At 44.6% G+C, this 17,810-nt stretch overlaps 1 protein-coding gene and 1 non-coding gene across 4 annotated transcripts in view; both read left to right on the forward strand.

Moving 5' to 3' along the window:
- The first annotated feature begins 5,770 nt into the window (after positions 1 to 5,770).
- Positions 5,771 to 5,915, forward strand: LOC115517302. Its single transcript, XR_003969770.1, has one exon. It is a non-coding gene; the product is annotated as a U4 spliceosomal RNA (small nuclear RNA).
- A 1,319-nt stretch (positions 5,916 to 7,234) lies between these two features.
- The window catches only part of ADPGK (ADP dependent glucokinase), a 28,682-nt gene continuing 18,106 nt past the window's right edge, over positions 7,235 to 17,810 (forward strand). For 2 of the 3 annotated variants that reach the window (XM_030317761.1, XM_030317763.1), the window contains exons 1-3: positions 7,235 to 7,505; positions 14,313 to 14,538; positions 15,833 to 15,895. In XM_030317761.1, the coding sequence (XP_030173621.1) occupies positions 7,279 to 7,505; positions 14,313 to 14,538; positions 15,833 to 15,895 (516 nt within the window). In that variant the 5' untranslated portion in view covers positions 7,235 to 7,278. Of the gene's footprint in view, positions 7,506 to 13,651; positions 13,670 to 14,312; positions 14,539 to 15,832; positions 15,896 to 17,810 lie in introns of those variants that run through there. The other variant, XM_030317764.1, reaches the window with a different exon arrangement.

Consider the following 17,810-nt stretch of genomic DNA (forward strand, 5'->3'; position numbering starts at 1 on the left):
GTATTTGAGCAGACATATTAGTGACAGAAAGTACCCAGGCATGCAAAGATCGAGGAGGAGAAACTGGGTAAAGGGTACAGGGAAACTCTGAACTATTTTTGCAACTTCCTGTGAATATGTAACTATTGCAAAATAAAAAGACTTTTCTAAAAAGCAACTATTGATACACACTGTAGCCTAAATGAATCAAAACAGTTATGCTGAGTGAAAGAAACCAGATCAAAAAGAGTACATACTACATGATTTAATTTATATCATATTCTGGGAAGTGTAAACTGATCTAGAGTGACAGAAAGCCAGTTATTGATTGCTTGGGTACAGAGGAGACAGGGGGGATGTTTGGGAAGGAAGGATTACAAAGGGACATGAGGAGTCTTTTGGGGGTGATGCATATATTTATTATCTTGATTGTAGTGATGGTCTCGGGTGTGTATGGTAAACTTACCAAGTCATACCCTATAAATATTATACAGTTATTGTATGTCAACCTTACCTCTATAGAGGTATTAAGAAATATTATGTGGCTAGAAATAAGTCATGCTAAAGATGTGCAAAGCCTCTATACTAAAGTTGAATATGTTACTGTGAAACATTAAGGTGGATCTAAATATGAAAAGACCTACCATAGTCTTATATTGGACAACTCAGTTCTGTAAAGATGGCAATCCTCCCCAAACCGAAACGGATCAAAATCCTAACTGGTTTGTTTGTATTTGATAAGTCAGTTTGAAAATGTATATGGGAATGGAAAAAGGCCAAGGATAGCCAAGATGCTCTTGAAAAATAAGGTAGATAGGGCACCTGGGTGGCTTAGTCGGTTGAGCATCTGACTTCAGCTCAGATCATGAGCTCGCAGTTAGTGAGTTCAAGTCCCACCTCAGGCTTGCTGCTGTCAGCCTGTCAGTGCAGAGCCTGCTTCAGATCCTCTGTTCCCCTCTCTCGCTGCCCCTCCCCCACTTGCGCGTGCATGCGTGTGTGTGTGTGTCTGTGTGTGTGTCTGTGCTCTCTCTCTCTCAAAAAATAAACCATTTTTTTAAAAGAAAGAAAAATAAGATACAAAGAACCTACATTATCAGATATCAAGATAATGAGGTGCTGTACAAGGATGAATAAATAGATCCATGAAAGAGAATAAAGAGCCCCTAAAACCAGTCCAAACATATCTGGACACTTGATATTGGACAGAGATAGGAATGCAGGTCATTGAGAAATGACTAGTAAAATACACCGGGTCAACTGAGTATCTATAAGGATTCCTCCCGTGATACACAAAAATCAACTCCAAAGTGGATTAACTCCCTAAACATGAAATGCAAAATCATACAGCTCTGAGAAGTATAAAGCTTCTCTAGTATAGTATAGGAGGATAGTATAGGAGAAGATCTTCATGACCCTGGGTAGGGAAAGACTTTTTTTTTTTTTTTAAGCAAGTAACACAAAGCACTAATGATAATGGAAGAGGCAGCAAGAAAAAGGAACAAGTTACTAACAGCATTAAAATTAAGAACTTTATTCACTAAAGGTATTATAAGGAGAATGAAAACACAAGGGACAGGGGCAGAAGACAAAATATTTGCAACTGACAAAAATGTTGTCAAGACCACAATGAGACACCACCACACATCTTACAGAATGGCAAAGCTTTAAGAACCTGTTGGTGTGTATTGTGGAGCAACAGCCAGTCTCATATGCTGTGAGTTGGTGAGTGAGCTGGCATACCATTTTGGAAGGATGTCTGACATTATCTAGTAAAGTTGAGGACAGGTGTTTCATATGACCCAGAAATTTCACTCTTGGTGACCCTCTTTGACACCCTGATGAAACTTAACATGCATGTGTATCAGCAGTATGTACATAGCAATGTTGTACAGAACAGTAAAAACTTGGGGAAATTCCAAGTGTTCTACTTACCATAAACTGGGCAAATAAATTATAGTATTTTTATTCAATGGAATATTACATAGATGCTGAACAACCAAAAAATAGAAAAGGCCACTGCACAGTGATCTATGTGGAGATGACTGTCCTCTTTATAGTGAGAAAATGGCAGACCAGCAGGGCTGAGAAGAAAATTAAATAGACTTCTTAGGAACCAATTGTAGCAATGGGAGGGAATGTTCTGTCATGTAGCAACATGTAGCAGACACTGTGCTAGGCTCTTTTAAGATATGTCTACCTCTCACAACCATTTGGTATGGTAGGAATTATTTTGCAGGCAAGGAAACTGAGGGTCAGAAAGGTTAAATGACTTGCCTGAGATGCACAGAGACTGGGTGGCAGAAATAGAGATTTAAAAACAGGCATCAAATCCCACATTCCTTCCACTGGAGTAGAGGTGTTGATTGCCTTGCAACGGCCATGTGCCAACTCTCCTTTCTTTCAGAACCCCGATTTTATCATGGCGCACCCTCCCCTCTATGCCATCACTCTACAGACGGCAGGGCAAAAGACGGAGCAAGCCTGGGCCCCCGGCCGCTCCAGAGCAGCCCAGACATGCCATACCACTTGGATGTTTTTGCTTCCTTTTATTTTCTCCTTTATTTATTTTTGGAAAACAACTACTGGACTAAGTGGTCCTAGAATTGTTAGGGTTAGGGTTGCTGGGTGGCTCAGTAGGTTCAGCTCAGGTCATGATCTCATGAGTCGTGGGTTCAAGCCCCACGTCAGGCTCTGTGCTGACAGCTCAGAGCCTGGAGCCTGCTTCGGATTCTGTGTCTCCCTCTCTCTCTGTCCCTTCCCTGCCCACGCTCTGTCTCTCTGTCTCAAAAATAAATAAGCATTAATATGTATAGAATTGTTAGGGTTCTTGAAACAAGAAGGAAATATAGTTACGGGCACTTGGGTGGCTCAGTCGGTTAAGCATCCAACTCTTGATTTCAGCTCAGGTCATGATCTCATGGTTTATGAGTTCAAGCACTGGGTATCAGCACAGAGCCTGCTTGGGATTCTCCCTGCCCCTCTCCCACTCTCTCTCTGAAAACAAATAAATAAACATTTTTTAAAAAGAGAGGAAATTCTTAAAAACTGAGAACAAACTGAGGGTTGATGGGGGGGTGGGAGGGAGGGGAGGGTGGGTGATGGGTATTGAGGAGGGCACCTTTTGGGATGAGCACGGGGTGTTGTATGGAAACCAATTTGACAATAAATTTCATATATTGAAAAAAAATAAAAAAAAATAAATGTTAAAAGAATTAAAAATAAATAAAAAATAAAAAGAGAGGAAATGCAGTTAAAAGGCAAACTTTCCATTTCCTTCTAAACATACACGGCAAATATTACAGAACCCAGATCTGATGGCTGTATCATCCTCCAGGACCTACAGCAGGGCTGGTTTATACAGCCTGCAGAGGAGCACCAAGCTGGAGGGTCCCTAGTGTGAACAGGCTACAGCAGCCAGTGTGACAGCTATGTTCCAGAAGCATGCCTCACACATTTGCCCTATGAAGCTCATAGGCCCCTGCCAGATAGAAGCCCAGACAGCTCTGCCCCTCCCATTTTCCCACGCTCAGCACTTCCTCCTGGCCCAAAGCAGTTAATCCCAAAGCCCAAAGAAATCCAGCGCCACCACACTGTTGCATCCCCACAAACTAAGAAGTTCTCTGCCCTAATCTATGCAGGAGGTCCTATTAATGTCCATGAACTATCATGATTTGCAGCTGACATTCTTGTCACCTGGCTCCTATGCCTTTAACACTCTGCCTTTCCTTGTTCAGCAACCTATCCTCCTAGCTCTTCTAGTGCCCTCCTGATGGCAGATTAGGGAGGAGGGTGTCTGATTGCCCAGGGCTATGGCTGCAGACATAAAACTTTCTCTTTTCAGATCCTAGGATCCTTTATCCCTTCTCTTTTGTCTCCTTAGAGTTTTCTACAATCTTCAAAGCTGAGCTCTCACTCTGGCCTTTGGGTGTGGCCTGTGGTGGTCTGTGTCTCTGGCTTGAGCAAAGGCCTTGACACAGTGTGGACTTCGGAGAGCAGCTTGGATGAAACTCCACAGGCCTGCAACTGTGGAAAAGTGGGTTAGCCCAGCTTACATAAGGACTATTTGGTACCACTTTAGTTTCTGTTCCAGTGTGGGAACAAACTTGCTCCTTAAAACCCCTCTGATCACATGGGTGGTGTTGACTTGTGTTGTTGTCAAAGCCAAAGCTTCAGGCTAATTTGGGAACAGATAGCACTCTGCTAATTCCTTGTAGAAATGTGGGATCTGCACCTTGGCCTTCCAGGTCAGGGTCTTGGGGGGGACACCTGGGGCCTCCATTTGCCTCTGAATTTTCTGGAACCAAATTGCTTTTTTTTCTCATTTCAAGATCCTAAGAGAGAGAGAACCAACTGCAAAAAGGCCATGTCTGGAAGCAATTTGAGTGGGGGGAAGGGGTGTCTTGAGGCCTGCCCAGCCCCTTTTTCTTTGTTCAGCCTAGAGAATGGAGCCACGGCTGCCCATTCTGGGCTCTTTTGTATAATTGCCCCCAGAAATCTAACCTCTAGAAAAATTGCTTGCAATGCATTGCAGACTCTCTAAACAGATAAGATTATCAGAATCCAAAATGACTATTTTTCATTAAGGAAATATTTTAAGCGGGGTCGTAGCACCAAAAATAGCTGAATGCTCACCCCTGAGCTCCTGATAAGTGAGAGGGAATTTAAGGCCACTATGATTGTACAGGTGACCAGAAGTCACATCAGACTCTGCCACGACTGGCAAATGTAACTGGTATTCTTCCTATAGCTCCTGCTGTTCTCAGTTGGAACTGAGGTCCACACTCTGGGCTCTTTGTCCAGCCCTGCCATCACCCACAACACAAACCTACACTGAGCGACCAACCAGCAAGAGCCCCAGAGCAGCCTCAACAATGGGCAGATGGCTGCAGCCCACAGAGTACCGGCACCCCATGTGGACTTTTACATGAGAAATAAATCTCCATTTTATTCAAGCTGCTGTAGTTTTGTTTCTGTGGCTAAATCCAAAGTTCTAGTATAATGTATTTTTTAAAAAATTTTTTTAACATTTATTTACTTTTGAGAGAGAGACAGAGAATGAGCAGGGAGGGACAGAGAGAGAGAGAGAGAGAGAGAGAATCAATCTGAAGAAGATCCAGTCTCTGGGGTGTCAGCACAGAGCTCGACACGGGCTCAAACTCATGAACTGTGAGTTCATGACCTGAGCAGAAGTCAGATGCTGAGTGGACTGGGCCACCCAGGTGCCCCTAGTATCATGTATTTTAAAGCTGCTAAGAGAGTACAACTTAAATACAAAGAAACAAATGTTGTAACTATGCGAGGTAGTGATGTTAACTAAACTTATTGTAATCATGGTGCAGTATATACATGTATCAAATCATTATGTTGGACACCTTACTTATACAGTGTTATAACTGACATGTCAATTATATCTTAATACAACTGAGGGGTTAAGGGGGCGGGGGTAGTTCTGGCAAGCCTGGAAAGAAGCAGAAGCATTAGTTTCAAAGTGCTGGCAGTTCAGCAGCTACCTTGGGAGCCAGAAGGTAAGGCCCCAGGCAACTTTGTTTCCACATGACTCTGGTGTGGAGCATTTCCCTGTATCTCTAGGACTGTCTGCTCCATGGTCCTCCCACAGTTTCCTGAGCGCCCCCAAAACTTCATCTTGGAAATATATTTAACTAACTCTATCTGACCATCAAGCCTATGTGACCTTGCGGGTCCAGAAAAGGAAAAGAAAAACAAACAAACACACCTAGCCACGGACTCTTGACTCTTGGTCCAAATTCTCAGTAGAGAGAAGTGTTCTGTGAGCTTTGTGCAGGGGCAGTATCATAGCCAATGAGGTTTATCTGAGGCAAGATTATTGCTAATTGAGAAGTGTTCTCTGCCATTGGTGGATTCCCTGCTTTTGAGTTAGGTGCTGGTTCAGTCATCTCTGGGATGGTAGGGAAACATGACCACTGTGGGCCATGAGAGGGAATAGTTTCTCTAGGAACTGATTTGACACATCTCAGGAGAGAGAAGAGACAGGCAACTCTAGAGAAGGCAGTTTCGTGGCTCCACGCAAATCTTACTGGCTCCTTGGCTTCTTTCTTTTCCTATAGCAGCCCAAATCTTTTCCTGTGTGAACATCTCCTTTGAAAAGGCTGCTACGATCAGGGATCAGGTGGGCTGGATGGGGTGAGCTAGGAGAAGGTAGATGGCCAGGAGGGGGAAGAGCAGGTGATGTGGGGGTTGGGGAGTGTGGGAGGTGGGGGAATAAACCTTATAGCCCAAGATCAAAGCTAGGGAAATTAAGTTTCGTTGCCAAGTCCAAAGGTCAGAGGCAGAGTGGAAAGTCCAAAGCCAGTCAGGAGAAAAAATGGCAACAAGCCAGGGAAGAAGACCAGGAGGTGCATGGTAGCCACTGAGAAGGAACTGGCAACAAGCCTAGCTTCACTGGTTTCAATGTGGGCTCGTAGAAAGAGGGCCCCAACGAGGAAGACAGGGCCTACCTGGGTTGAAGCCCTACCATCAAGGGAAAAGAAGAGAAACCAGTCTTTCTTAACCCAAGTCCGTAACCTCCCTAACACAAGATTGTGTGCCTGTGTGCGTTTTTCTGATATTGTTAAAGGGAACAGCGCCCCCCCCCCCCAGAGGGTTGTCTTAAGGCTTGAATGTGATCATCCCTAGAGGAGGAACACTGCTGGCTCTCCCGTCTTGGAATAGGCCTCGAGTGGCCGAAGGCCTCGGCTACCCTCTAAAGGAGCAGAATCCCCTGCCAAGCGCGCCCCAGGGGCTCGCTGCGGCGCTGCTGCCCTCTGAGCTAATTCCCCCCGGGAGGAAGAGGAATTGTTTAATCAGCGGTGGAGGATGGACACACGCGGAGGGATGGCTTAAAAGACGGGGAGTGTAACTGGTGTCCTTCCCGGCAAATGCAGGCGCTGCTCAAGCGGGGACACTGACCGGCTCAAAGATTAACGTGAGGTTGGCCCGCTTCTTCATAATCCGTCTGTTCCCTCGTATTGGAAAAACAAACGTGCCCTCGCCCCTCTGGTTTGGGGTCCGGGATGGAGCTGGGAGGTGGGGAGACGCGCGGGGCTTGCCTCCCGGCTCCGCGTTCGGACCTTTGTCCAACCTTCTGCAGGGCCTCGCAACCGCGCCCCCCAGCGCCAGAGTTGGCGCCTGCGGAGAGGCGCGGAGCCCCGCCCCCAGCCCGCCCCCGGGGGCCGCGGCGCACTGGCGTGACGTGGCGCGTGTGGACGTCGGCGCACGCAGAGACGGAAGAGGCGCGGGCCGGGAAAGGAGCTGTCTGGACGCTGCGGCGCCTCGGTCCCCATGGCGCTGTGGCGCGGCTCTGCGTACGCCGGCTTCCTGGCGCTGGCGGTGGGCTGTGTCCTCCTGCTGGAGCCGCAGCTGCCCGGCTCGGCGCTGCGCTCGCTGTGGAGCTCGCTACAGCTGGCGCCCGCGCCCCCGGGACCCAGCTCCCCTGAGGGCCGCTTGGCGGCCGCCTGGGACGCGCTCATTGTACGGCCGGCCCGGCGTTGGCGCCGCGTGGCCGTGGGGTGAGTGCTTGCGGGGCCTGAGTCTCAGGGTCTCTCCAAGGAGGTGCGGGCGCTCCGGGCCTCTTAGGGCCACATTGGCGGAGTTCGGGCGGCTGGGGAGCTGGGAGGTAGAGCCGCGCGGAAACAGGGGTTCCCAGATGTCCCCGGGAGGCCCCTCGGCGCTGGTGTCCACGCTGCCTCCTTGACGAGAAGCGTCAGACGTCTAGGACGAGCCCCGTTCGTCGCTGCTGCAAGGACTCACCAGACTGCTTTTTGCTCTCGGCTAGCCTCTGCATCCTTGTCTCGTCTTGGTAGGACCAGCCTAATAGCTTCTTGCAAATCCCGCGCAGCCTGACACCCTCATGTTCCAGTCTCCTTCATTCCTGTTTCGGCTCGTCTGCCTTTTTGCGGTCAAAGACACCTGGTCTTACGACGCTCATCCTCTTGCTTCTGAACTTCTTGAGTGGCGTGGTCGCTGCCTTTAACTGCTGACTTTATTTCCCTTGTTTTCGCTTCCTGAACGTCCGGGAGACCCCCACTCTACTGAAACTACTCTCTCAAAACTCACTGGTGACTTGTTGATTTTCCAGTTCAACTGCCTTTTTTTTTTTTTTTTAAGTCTTCACTGCCAACTGTCTGCAGTCTTGCACGCGCTAAAGAGTTTCCCTTTTTGAAACTCTTTTCTTCCCCTGACTTCAGTGACATGGCATATATAAGGTTCTCCCAGCTCACAGCGCCTCCTTTCTTTGTGTTCCTCTCCAAAAAATGTATTTGTTCTCCTCACACAAACTTTAAACCCTGTCTCAGTTCGACTTAAATATCTTGTCTTCACCTTTAAAGCACCATACAAAAGCAGGCCATCTATGAAATTTCTGCTGGTTTTTGTGAGTGCTGGGGGAAGGCTAAGGTAGAGAGCCAAGTTATCCTGAAGGTTAGACAAAATAATCGTGTAATCTAGCATGCCTTCTGCTGTAAAGAGCACTCAAACGTTAGCTAGTTTTTTCGTTTTGTTTTGTTCTTTTAATACCAGTGTATTGTTTCTTCAGATATATCCCCTTTTATCTCTTCTTTCAAGTTCAGGCCCTTTCACCAACTTCCTTATCAGCTTCTTAATTGTCCTCCCTGGTTTTATGCACATTCAACAAAAATCATCAACTGCATGGTATGTGTCAGGTCTGTGCTAGGTTCTGATACAGAAATGGGTGAAGCAAGATCCCCGCCTCATTTGTTGAAAAGAGATATATTTATTATTAGTGCTCATGCTGCCATAACAGTATACCACAGACTGAGTGGCTTAAACAACAGAAATTTATTTTCTCAACAGTTCTAGATGCTGATAGTCTCAGATCAAGGTGAGGTGCTGGCAAGATTGGTTTCTAGTGAGTCCTCTCTTTCTGACTTGCAGATGCCCCCTTCTCACCGTGTACCCATGTGGCCTTTTCTCTGTGCATGCACACTCCTGGTGTCTCTTCCTCTTATATGGACTTTAGCCCTGTTAGATTAAGTAGTCCCTATCTCCAAAAACAGTCACATTTGTGGTAAATGCTTCAGCATACGAATTGGTGGGGGACAGGGGCACACAGTGCTCTCTGTAACAGTTATCAGAAGTGCTTTGCAGAACTAGGGCTAAAAACAAGGTAGCCTTGTGTCTCAAAGGATTACTAATTCTTCCCAGGATGAGGCTTTGGAAAATGCTCTGAGAAGGTGACGTTACATTTACTAAATCACAAATCACCCCAAAACTTGGTAGCTTAACACATGGTCATTTTATTATCTTTTCTGATTCTCAGGTTCAGTTAGGCTCTGCTAGGCAGTTCTCACTGGAGGGGCAGCTTCAGTCAGATGGTGTCTGGGACTGGAATCCTCTTTAAAGGTTGATTGTGGTTGTCAGCTACAGCCTCAGCTACATCCTGAGCACCTACCTACAGGCGTTCTGTGCAGCTAGCTATGTAGGTTTCTCATAGCAGAGTAAATAGAATGTTCCAAGACGACCAGGCAGAAGCCTTAATGCCTTTTACGACCTAATCTTAAAAGCACAGTGTTACTTCTACCACAGTCCTAGGTCCAGCTGGTTTCAAATGGATGGGACTTAGAGCACATCTTGATGGAAGGAGTGTCAACATCACATTGTAAAAAGGATGGAACATCGTGTGACCATCTTGGACAATATAATCTGCTATAGTGACTGCATGGGATAGGCCCTGGAGAAAAAATGGGATTTCTTCACAGAAGTGGGGTGGGGTGGGGGGATAAGATCACCTAAGCAGAGAGAACCAAATGTGAAGTACACAGTTTAGGAACAGCAAGTTGGCCCTGTTTTGAGAGCAAGGACCTTATGGTAGAGAGAGGTGAGTAAATGATGCTGAGAAGGGCCTTTCATATCAGGGTAGGTGGTAGGAGAGCAGTAACGGTTTATAAGCAAGTAAATAAGACTAAGTTCTTTGCTGAGAATAACTGGTAGGAACGTAAAGGGTGGGTTTTGAGCCATGGCTGTAACCCGATTGACAGTTTCACATCACTTTTGTGGGTAACAGACATCCGTTGGTAACATTTTTCATTACCCAAAGGGATTTTAGCCCTAAAGATGGTGATGTGCAAGGAGTAGGTGAGAGAAGTTGCAGTACTTGTACTAGAATTTCATTTGGGGGAGGGGATGTTGTAGTTTGACTTCTCAGGAGAACACACACTTTCACTTGCACTCTAGATGCACAATGTAGTGTGGTTGATAAGGAGGAAAGTCTTGACATCCTGACCTTACTTAAGAGGCCGTTGTAGGGTCTGGGTGAAGGGAGAGAAGAGCCTTTTTTCATTCGCAGTGTACTAAATGTGAAATTTGTTAACAGGTTGAGTGTGGTGAAGAAAGGCAATCCAGAATGACAAGTTTTTAGCATCGGGCATTTTATAACCTTATGTACATAGATACAAATAATGTCTTCCAGTTTTCATAGATAAGTAAACCAAAGCTTTAGAAATATTGATTGGCCCAAGATTACACAGCTGTGAACTACCAGAGTCACAAGGTAAGCCGGTTTCTGGCTCCGATCTTGTTCATGCCACATTATTGCTATGAGACTAAGAAAAGAGATCGAGTTTGTGTTGAAAAGTAACAGGTTGGATTTCAGAGGAGGGGGCACTGTGCCTGCTTGTGGGATTTCAAATGAAACTGAGCCTTCAGCTGACAGTGAGGCTGAAGTTTAGGAGCATATTGAGGAGCAGGCTTGCAGGCTTTGGAGATGCCAATGGTTAAGTTGAGGTCAGAGACTGGATAGGATTGCCCCGGAAGAGAGCAAGAAAGGAAAGTAAATGGCAAGGGTGGAATTCTGGGAGGCACCAGCATGTAGGGGGCTGGTGGAAAGGACCCAGAGAAAAAACGGATAGGACATGTTTCAAGAAAGATGGTCAGCGGTGGGCACGCTACCACACCTTTCTAGAATGTGCCACCTCCTCTGCTCCAAAATCGGACTCTGGTGCCTGAGACCCGTTGAGTGAATCATGAACCTAGTGTTCATTCCCCAATACCTGGCTTTTCCCTGGCCTTTGAAGCCTGTCATACTCCACTCCTCTCTTCAGCTCTCCATTCTAACTAGATCCACATTCTTACTGTATCCACACGTAAAGTTAATCTCTTCATCTGCACCTGTGCTTGTGCACACTGCATGCAAGGGCTTCAGTATCGGATAAATCTGGGTTTGAATTTAGCCTCCTCCATTTGTGGCCTTTGGAATGTCAGTCAGCCTCCAGCCTCAGCTTTTCTCAGCTGAAAGCAGTGAGAACTACTTGCCTATCTTACCGTGTTTTGCAAACTGGTGTGATCTCTCTGAAAACACCTGCCTCACATGCATTGCTTCAGAAATACCAGCCTTCTCTCTCTGACCAGAGCACCATCCAGAGTTCAGCGCAGGGACCACTGCCCCTGCACCTTTGGATCTCTCTTCTCTGCAGTTCTGCATCTTCTGGTGATTATGATTACCCATTGTAAATATCTCAGGTATAGGGTTAAAGCTAGGAAGAACTTGAAACATTTTACAGATAATGAAACAGAAGGGAGGTGATTAGAACCACCATCCTTGCCTTTAAAGAATTTACAGTCTAGAAGGGGAACTGTGCCCCCTTCCCCAGCCCCCCAACAAACCTCTGGAAGTAGGGCACGGAAGCCCAGGCTTCCCTGTCCTTCTAGTCCTTCCTCTTGTTTGGACATTCAGTATCTGTTGCCTTGCTTTAGTTTCCAGTTATTGCATCTGTGTCTTCCTTTTCTCCAAACTCACATTACAATCTTTTATACCTTTTGTACTCAACTGTGAAATTCTGCCTGAAGTCAAATGAGCATAATTTTGTCTTCTGGTTCTTTTGCTCCCTCCCTCTCTCTAATTCCGCTGGTAATAAAGCAACGTAGGTAATGTGCTTGTTTACATTTTCAGATGCTGTTGAATTAAGGTAAGTGCAGAGGAAGATTCTTGCTCTGGTTAAAGGGTGACTAGAAAGCACATGGAGAAGTACTTAGTTTGGTGTCTGGCACAGAGATGTTCAATGATCCCTTTTTACTAAAAGCTACTGAATAAAATGTTTTCCTTTTATAAGGTTTTTTCCCCTTTGTATTCATGGCATGATTAAGTTGGGGGGTGGAAAATGTTCCTATGGTAGTTACATTTTTTTAAATCAAAATTCTGTTGAGTTTTGTATTGCAAAGTATGCTGAACATTGTTCCTTTTGGTTTTTTTGTAACTTTTGCAAACTTCCCCCATTCCCATCTTTAAAGAATCAAACTCTATTCAAGGTCTCAGCACACCACTGGATATGAAGGCGATGTGTTAAGAGTCTACCCTTTAGATATATAATGTTGCATCCAGTAGAAATAAAGAACACCCTGTATGAGGTGGAATTGAGACTGGTTTATAAGGTTTGCTTGGTTTATGATCATGCAGGGCTGTGAAAGGGATGTTTTTTAAACACTGTTAAGCTCCTGCCACATGAATGTCAGTGTGTTTTATGCACTGAAGGGCATAGTAACTCTTAGATTATGCCTTTCCAGTTGACCAGAGTATGTATGTATCTTTAATTTTAAAAGAATAAGTAAATTTGAATATTTAAATGCTGATTGGTAGGCAGAAATCTTTTTTATTATTTTTTTTTTTAATTTTTTTTTTTCAACGTTTATTTATTTTGGGGACAGAGAGAGACAGAGCATGAACAGGGGAGGGGCAGAGAGAGAGAGGGAGACACAGAATTGGAAACAGGCTCCAGGCTCCGAGCCATCAGCCCAGAGCCTGATGCGGGGCTCGAACTCCCGGACCGCGAGATCGTGACCTGGCTGAAGTCGGACGCTTAACCGACTGCGCCACCCAGGCGCCCCCAGAAATCTTTTTTTAAAGCATGGGATCCATAGGGGAAAAATAAAGCATCCTTATGAAGAGGGTGTAGTCAGTTTGTATCACTAGGAGAGATGTGTCTCTTCTTTGCCATTGTAAACCTTATATCTAGTCTACATATGAACCTTTTAAAAATTATAGTGCTTTTCAATTATAAACATAATACATGCTTATAAAAATTAGAAATCTAATGAAAAACGAAATTCCTCTCTCTTACCCAATCTCATTCCTCTTAGGGTTTACCACCATTAATGACTTTGTTAATTTCCAGATCCAGAGATTTTTTTTTTTTTTAAGAGACTAGAAGGGAAACATTGTAGCTATATTCCACACTAGAATCCAGTCCTTCGGTCCTTCTTTATTGATGATTATACTTTCTGGTTTGAAGCTGCTTGGATTTCACCTGCAAGCCCAGCCCCCTTCTCACCAGGAGCTATTTATTGGCCTTCTGTGGGCCTACGTTCTCTCAGAGGCTTACAAGCTGTCTGTGTGGTCATCTAGCCCCATTGGCAAGAATGACATCCCCAATAGAAGCAAAAATAAAGGTGACTATGGGTTGGGGGGCAGAAGGTCCTCATCTAGCTACCCAAATTATTTGACCCTTCTCTTTTAAGGGGTGGCTTTTTAACATTAAAAATATAAGCCAGAACTTTTCTGTGCACACATAGGAGAGAGGCCATGCCAGACAGCCATAACTCTTTATAATTTGATTCCACAGAGCCAACCAGGTGATGCAGCATTGATTTCTTAGGAGCCCTTTAAGGTCATGGATTGGTCCAGTGAACACCTGCCAAGTGATGAGTCGTTACAAGACTGCAGGTGTGCCTGAGTCTTTAAGATACCACTTAACTCTTAAGAGTTTCAGCTGGGAGTATTTACACATTTAGGTATTTAGTGTTTTACCACCTTCCACATGTGTCTTTGGAGGTAGGCTATCAGATACTTGACTTTTGACCAACACTTACATTTTGCTTACTTTGCACCAGTGTTCCTAAGCATATATTAACTTAATCTTTGAAACAGTTCTATAAGTTAAGTACCCATATTATGCCATTTTATAAATAAGGAAACTGAGACACAGAAATTTGACTTGCCCAAGTCACAAAGCCAGTGTGAATCCAGACAGTTTGGCTCTGCCAGCATTTTCTCAGAAATGCTGTATTTGTGTTATCATGATATCTTCATTCTAAAATGCTGAGCACTTGTCTTCTCTTTGTAGCTCGCAAAGGTTTGCCAACCTATTGAAAAGAATCCTGTGTTCCAATCCTCAGAAATATTCTGGCATACGTCCAGATAAAAGACTCTTCTGCCATATGCTGTGTACTTCCCAGTTAAGGTTTCAGATCCACTTCGTCTGTTTTTCTGTTTGAATATGTTCCTGGAAACACTTCTCTGTTGTTAAATGCAGAATAGGTACTTCTGGTTTTTTCTTTCACACTGCCTCTTCCTTCCTTCCTTCCAGAGTCAATGCCTGTGTGGATGTAGTGCTCTCAGGAGTGAAGCTCTTGGAGGCGCTTGGTCTGAGTCCTGGGAATGGGAAAGATCACACCATTCTGCATTCAAGGAATGATCTGGAAGAAGCTTTCATTCATTTCATGGGGAAGGGAGTGGCAGCTGAGCGCTTCTTCAGTGATAAGGAAGCTTTCCATGACATTGCCCAAATTGCATCAGAGCTCCCAGGAGCCCAGGTCTGTTTGGTTCACCAGCAGTAAATTAAGAGAAGGTGGGGAAAGATACCTTTTTGTATGCTTTCTAGAAGCAACTGATAAACTTTGTCTTCATTCTCTCCCAAATGTGATTGTTGGGAATCCAGTTCTGCAGTGTTTTCCCTTTTTGTAGGACTGTATATCTGAACTTCCATTAACTCCACTGTTTCCAGTCAGTTAAATTCAGCCAGTATTTATGAAGCATAGTTACTAAGAGTTTGGTTCTGGTTCATCCCTTAAATTGCTCTTTTTTCATTTTACCCAACTTTAAGGTGGGAAAGATACCTACCTCTTAACTTGTTTGGGTATTGCTTGTGGCTGATAACATGGAATAATTGTAGTATGACTGAGTCCTTCCTGAGCAGAATAAGGCCAGATGCACAGAGAACTAGTTGTAGCTTTTGCATGGCAAGGGAGAGCTGGATCTTCGCCTCTGCTCTAGTGTTCCAGAGCCAGGCTCCTTACCTCAGCATTACTGACACTTAGGATTGGTTAATACTTTGTTGTAGGGGCTGTCCTGCCCATTGTGAGATGTTCAGCAGCATCTCTGGCATCTACTCATTGGATGACAGTAGCACTCCCTTCCCTCCCTGGGTGTGACAGTTAAAAATGTCTCCAGACATGGTCAGTTTCCAGGGTTAGGGAGAGGAGAGAAGCAGACTGGTTGAGAATTGCTGGTTTAGATTAGTGGTTCTCAGACATGAAACACAGAATCACTCGGAGGGGGTATTGAAACAGTTTCCTGGGCTCCACTCCTAGAGTTTCTGATTCAGTAGATGTATGGGACTCAAGAATTTACTTCCCTTCTGGGAAGTTTCCTGGTTACATGATGCTGTTGTTTTGAAGACATTGTTTTGAGAATCCCCAGTCTACGGGGTAGAACCTGTCAGAGATGGAGAGAGCTTAGAGGGCCCACATGGTCCAGATACTTTCTTGAGGTTCGCATGGAGTAAGAGGCAGTGGTGGGCCCAGAGACCTCAGACTATCACCCCAGCATACCAAAGGCCAGATTTGATCTACAGTTACGACAGTTATATTGATTTTCATGGTTGGCATATTTGGTTTTTTTTTTTTTTTTTCACCTTTGCTTGTAACTCATTGTTAACCTATGAGGTTAATGATCTTATGAACCTCATCTGTGTGGCATTGTTATAAGGTAGCCTCAAAATGTTTTGGGAAAAAAATGGACTATAAATTCAATAAATTAAAAAATTATTAAGCTTGGGTAACATAGTTGTGCTAAAATATTGTCTGATAACTTTGAACTATCTTACAGCACTATGTAGGAGGAAATGCAGCTTTAATTGGACAGAAATTTGCAGCCAACTCAGATTTAAAGGTAGGTCAAATTCCCAGTTTAAAACTTCTATCTTTCACTAGTGTTTTCAATAAATTTAGGGGTAGGAATGAATATTCAATTTATGGGCCACCTAGTATGTGCCAGACCCTAGGTGTCTTGTTAGGAGGCAATATAGTAATGCTAGTGTAATAGCTAATGTTTTTTCAGTGCTTACTGAGTGCCTGACAGAGCTTTACATAGGTTAGTTCAGTCCTGGTAACAGCTGAGACCAGTTGGTACTCTTGTTGGTACTTTAATTGTCTTGCTTTCCACATAAAGCTTGAGGCATAGAGAAGACACAGCTAATCAGAAATGGAACTATTCTAACCTAGGACCCTACAGCCCACATTCTTAAATACTATATCTTGTGATGGTTAAGAGCCTGTGGGCTCTGGAATCAGGACCTACGACTGGGGAATACTCAGTGATGAGAGAAAATGTAGATGGCTATATTGATAAGCCTGGATCCAGAGTGTTGGGAAATGAAGTCCTCAGGTGAAGGTCAGTAAGGAGGTGTCTTCAAGTCTTAAAACATTTGGTTTAAATAGAATTCAAAATTACTGCTCTGTTCGAAATAATGTGAGTCAGTGAGTTCTCTGTTATGAGTGGAATAGGTCTGGTGGGAGGGGGAGGCCAGCAAGGTTATCGCTGTTGTCCTACTGTAAAATGATTAAGGTTTGGATTAGAGCAGCCAGAAGGGGAGAAACGACATATCTAAAGCTTACTGAAATGGAATCTCTTCTATGTGAGGACACAGAAGATAGACTTAATGATGATTCTGGAGTAAACAAACTTGAGAAGTGCAAAATAGATATGGCTACTGATGATGGGGGGACTGTAAACAGTCCTCAAGTTTGGGAGAACCAGCCTGAAAATAGAAATATGGGTCAGGGGCACAGAATCAAGACCCCAGGGATATATTCAGAAATACAGATAATCAGCTATTTGAGGGGAAAAATTTCATCTGGAGCCACACTGTACACCAAGAGATGGATGTGCAAAGATGTGGAGAGCATGTTAAAGTGTGAACATTGGCATTTAAAATTTTTTTTTTAACGTTTATTCATTTTTTGATAGAGATAAAGCCTGAGTGGGGGAGGGGCAGAGAGAGAAGGGGACACAGAATCCGAAGCAAGCTCCAGGCTCCGAACTGACAGCACAGAGCCCAACACGGGGCTCGAACTCACGGACCGTGAGATCATGACCCAAGCTGAAGTCGGACGCTTAACCGACTGAGCTACTCAGGTGCCCCGAACATTGGCATTTTAATAAGAATTAAAGTTCTCATGAAATATGAGGGTGAAAATACAGATTTTTTGCAGCTACTTGTCTTTGTGGGTAGTAATTAACTCTCAAATCGAGATGACAAATTCCAAAGCTGACTTACAGAAACATCACCAGTTAATAGATAGAAGAAAAGATCAGTTATAAGCTCATTAGGGCCCAGGCTCTTCCCATCAGAATCTTGGTTCCTAAAAGGCCACCCTCCTGACCCTGAGATGTCATTCTGGCCTCTGGGAGGACAACACCCTAGAAGTCCTGGGTGAATACAAGATTGACCTTTCAACATTGACCTCTTCAGAGAAGAGCATTTACTGTTGGTTTCTGGAAAACCTGGGCCTGAGCCCAGTCCAGCTGGAAGGCATCCTGGTAAAATAAGCCTGGCCTTAGTAGGAGATTGAGGCCAGAAAAGAGACATCTACATAATCATCACAACAATCTGAAGAAATAAAGTACTATTACCCTTTTACACATGACAAAAGAGGTCCAGAGGGGTTAAGCAATGTGCCCCAGGACACCTAGCCAGTAAATGATTGAGCCAGGATTCACATTCTAGCTCTGCCATGACCTCACCGCTCACACTGCACTCTCAGATTTACTTTAAACTGCTGAAATGCTTCTCAGCATGGACAGA

Source organism: Lynx canadensis, chromosome B3 (assembly GCF_007474595.2).
Source record: "Lynx canadensis isolate LIC74 chromosome B3, mLynCan4.pri.v2, whole genome shotgun sequence".
NCBI classification, from domain to species: Eukaryota; Metazoa; Chordata; class Mammalia; order Carnivora; family Felidae; genus Lynx; species Lynx canadensis.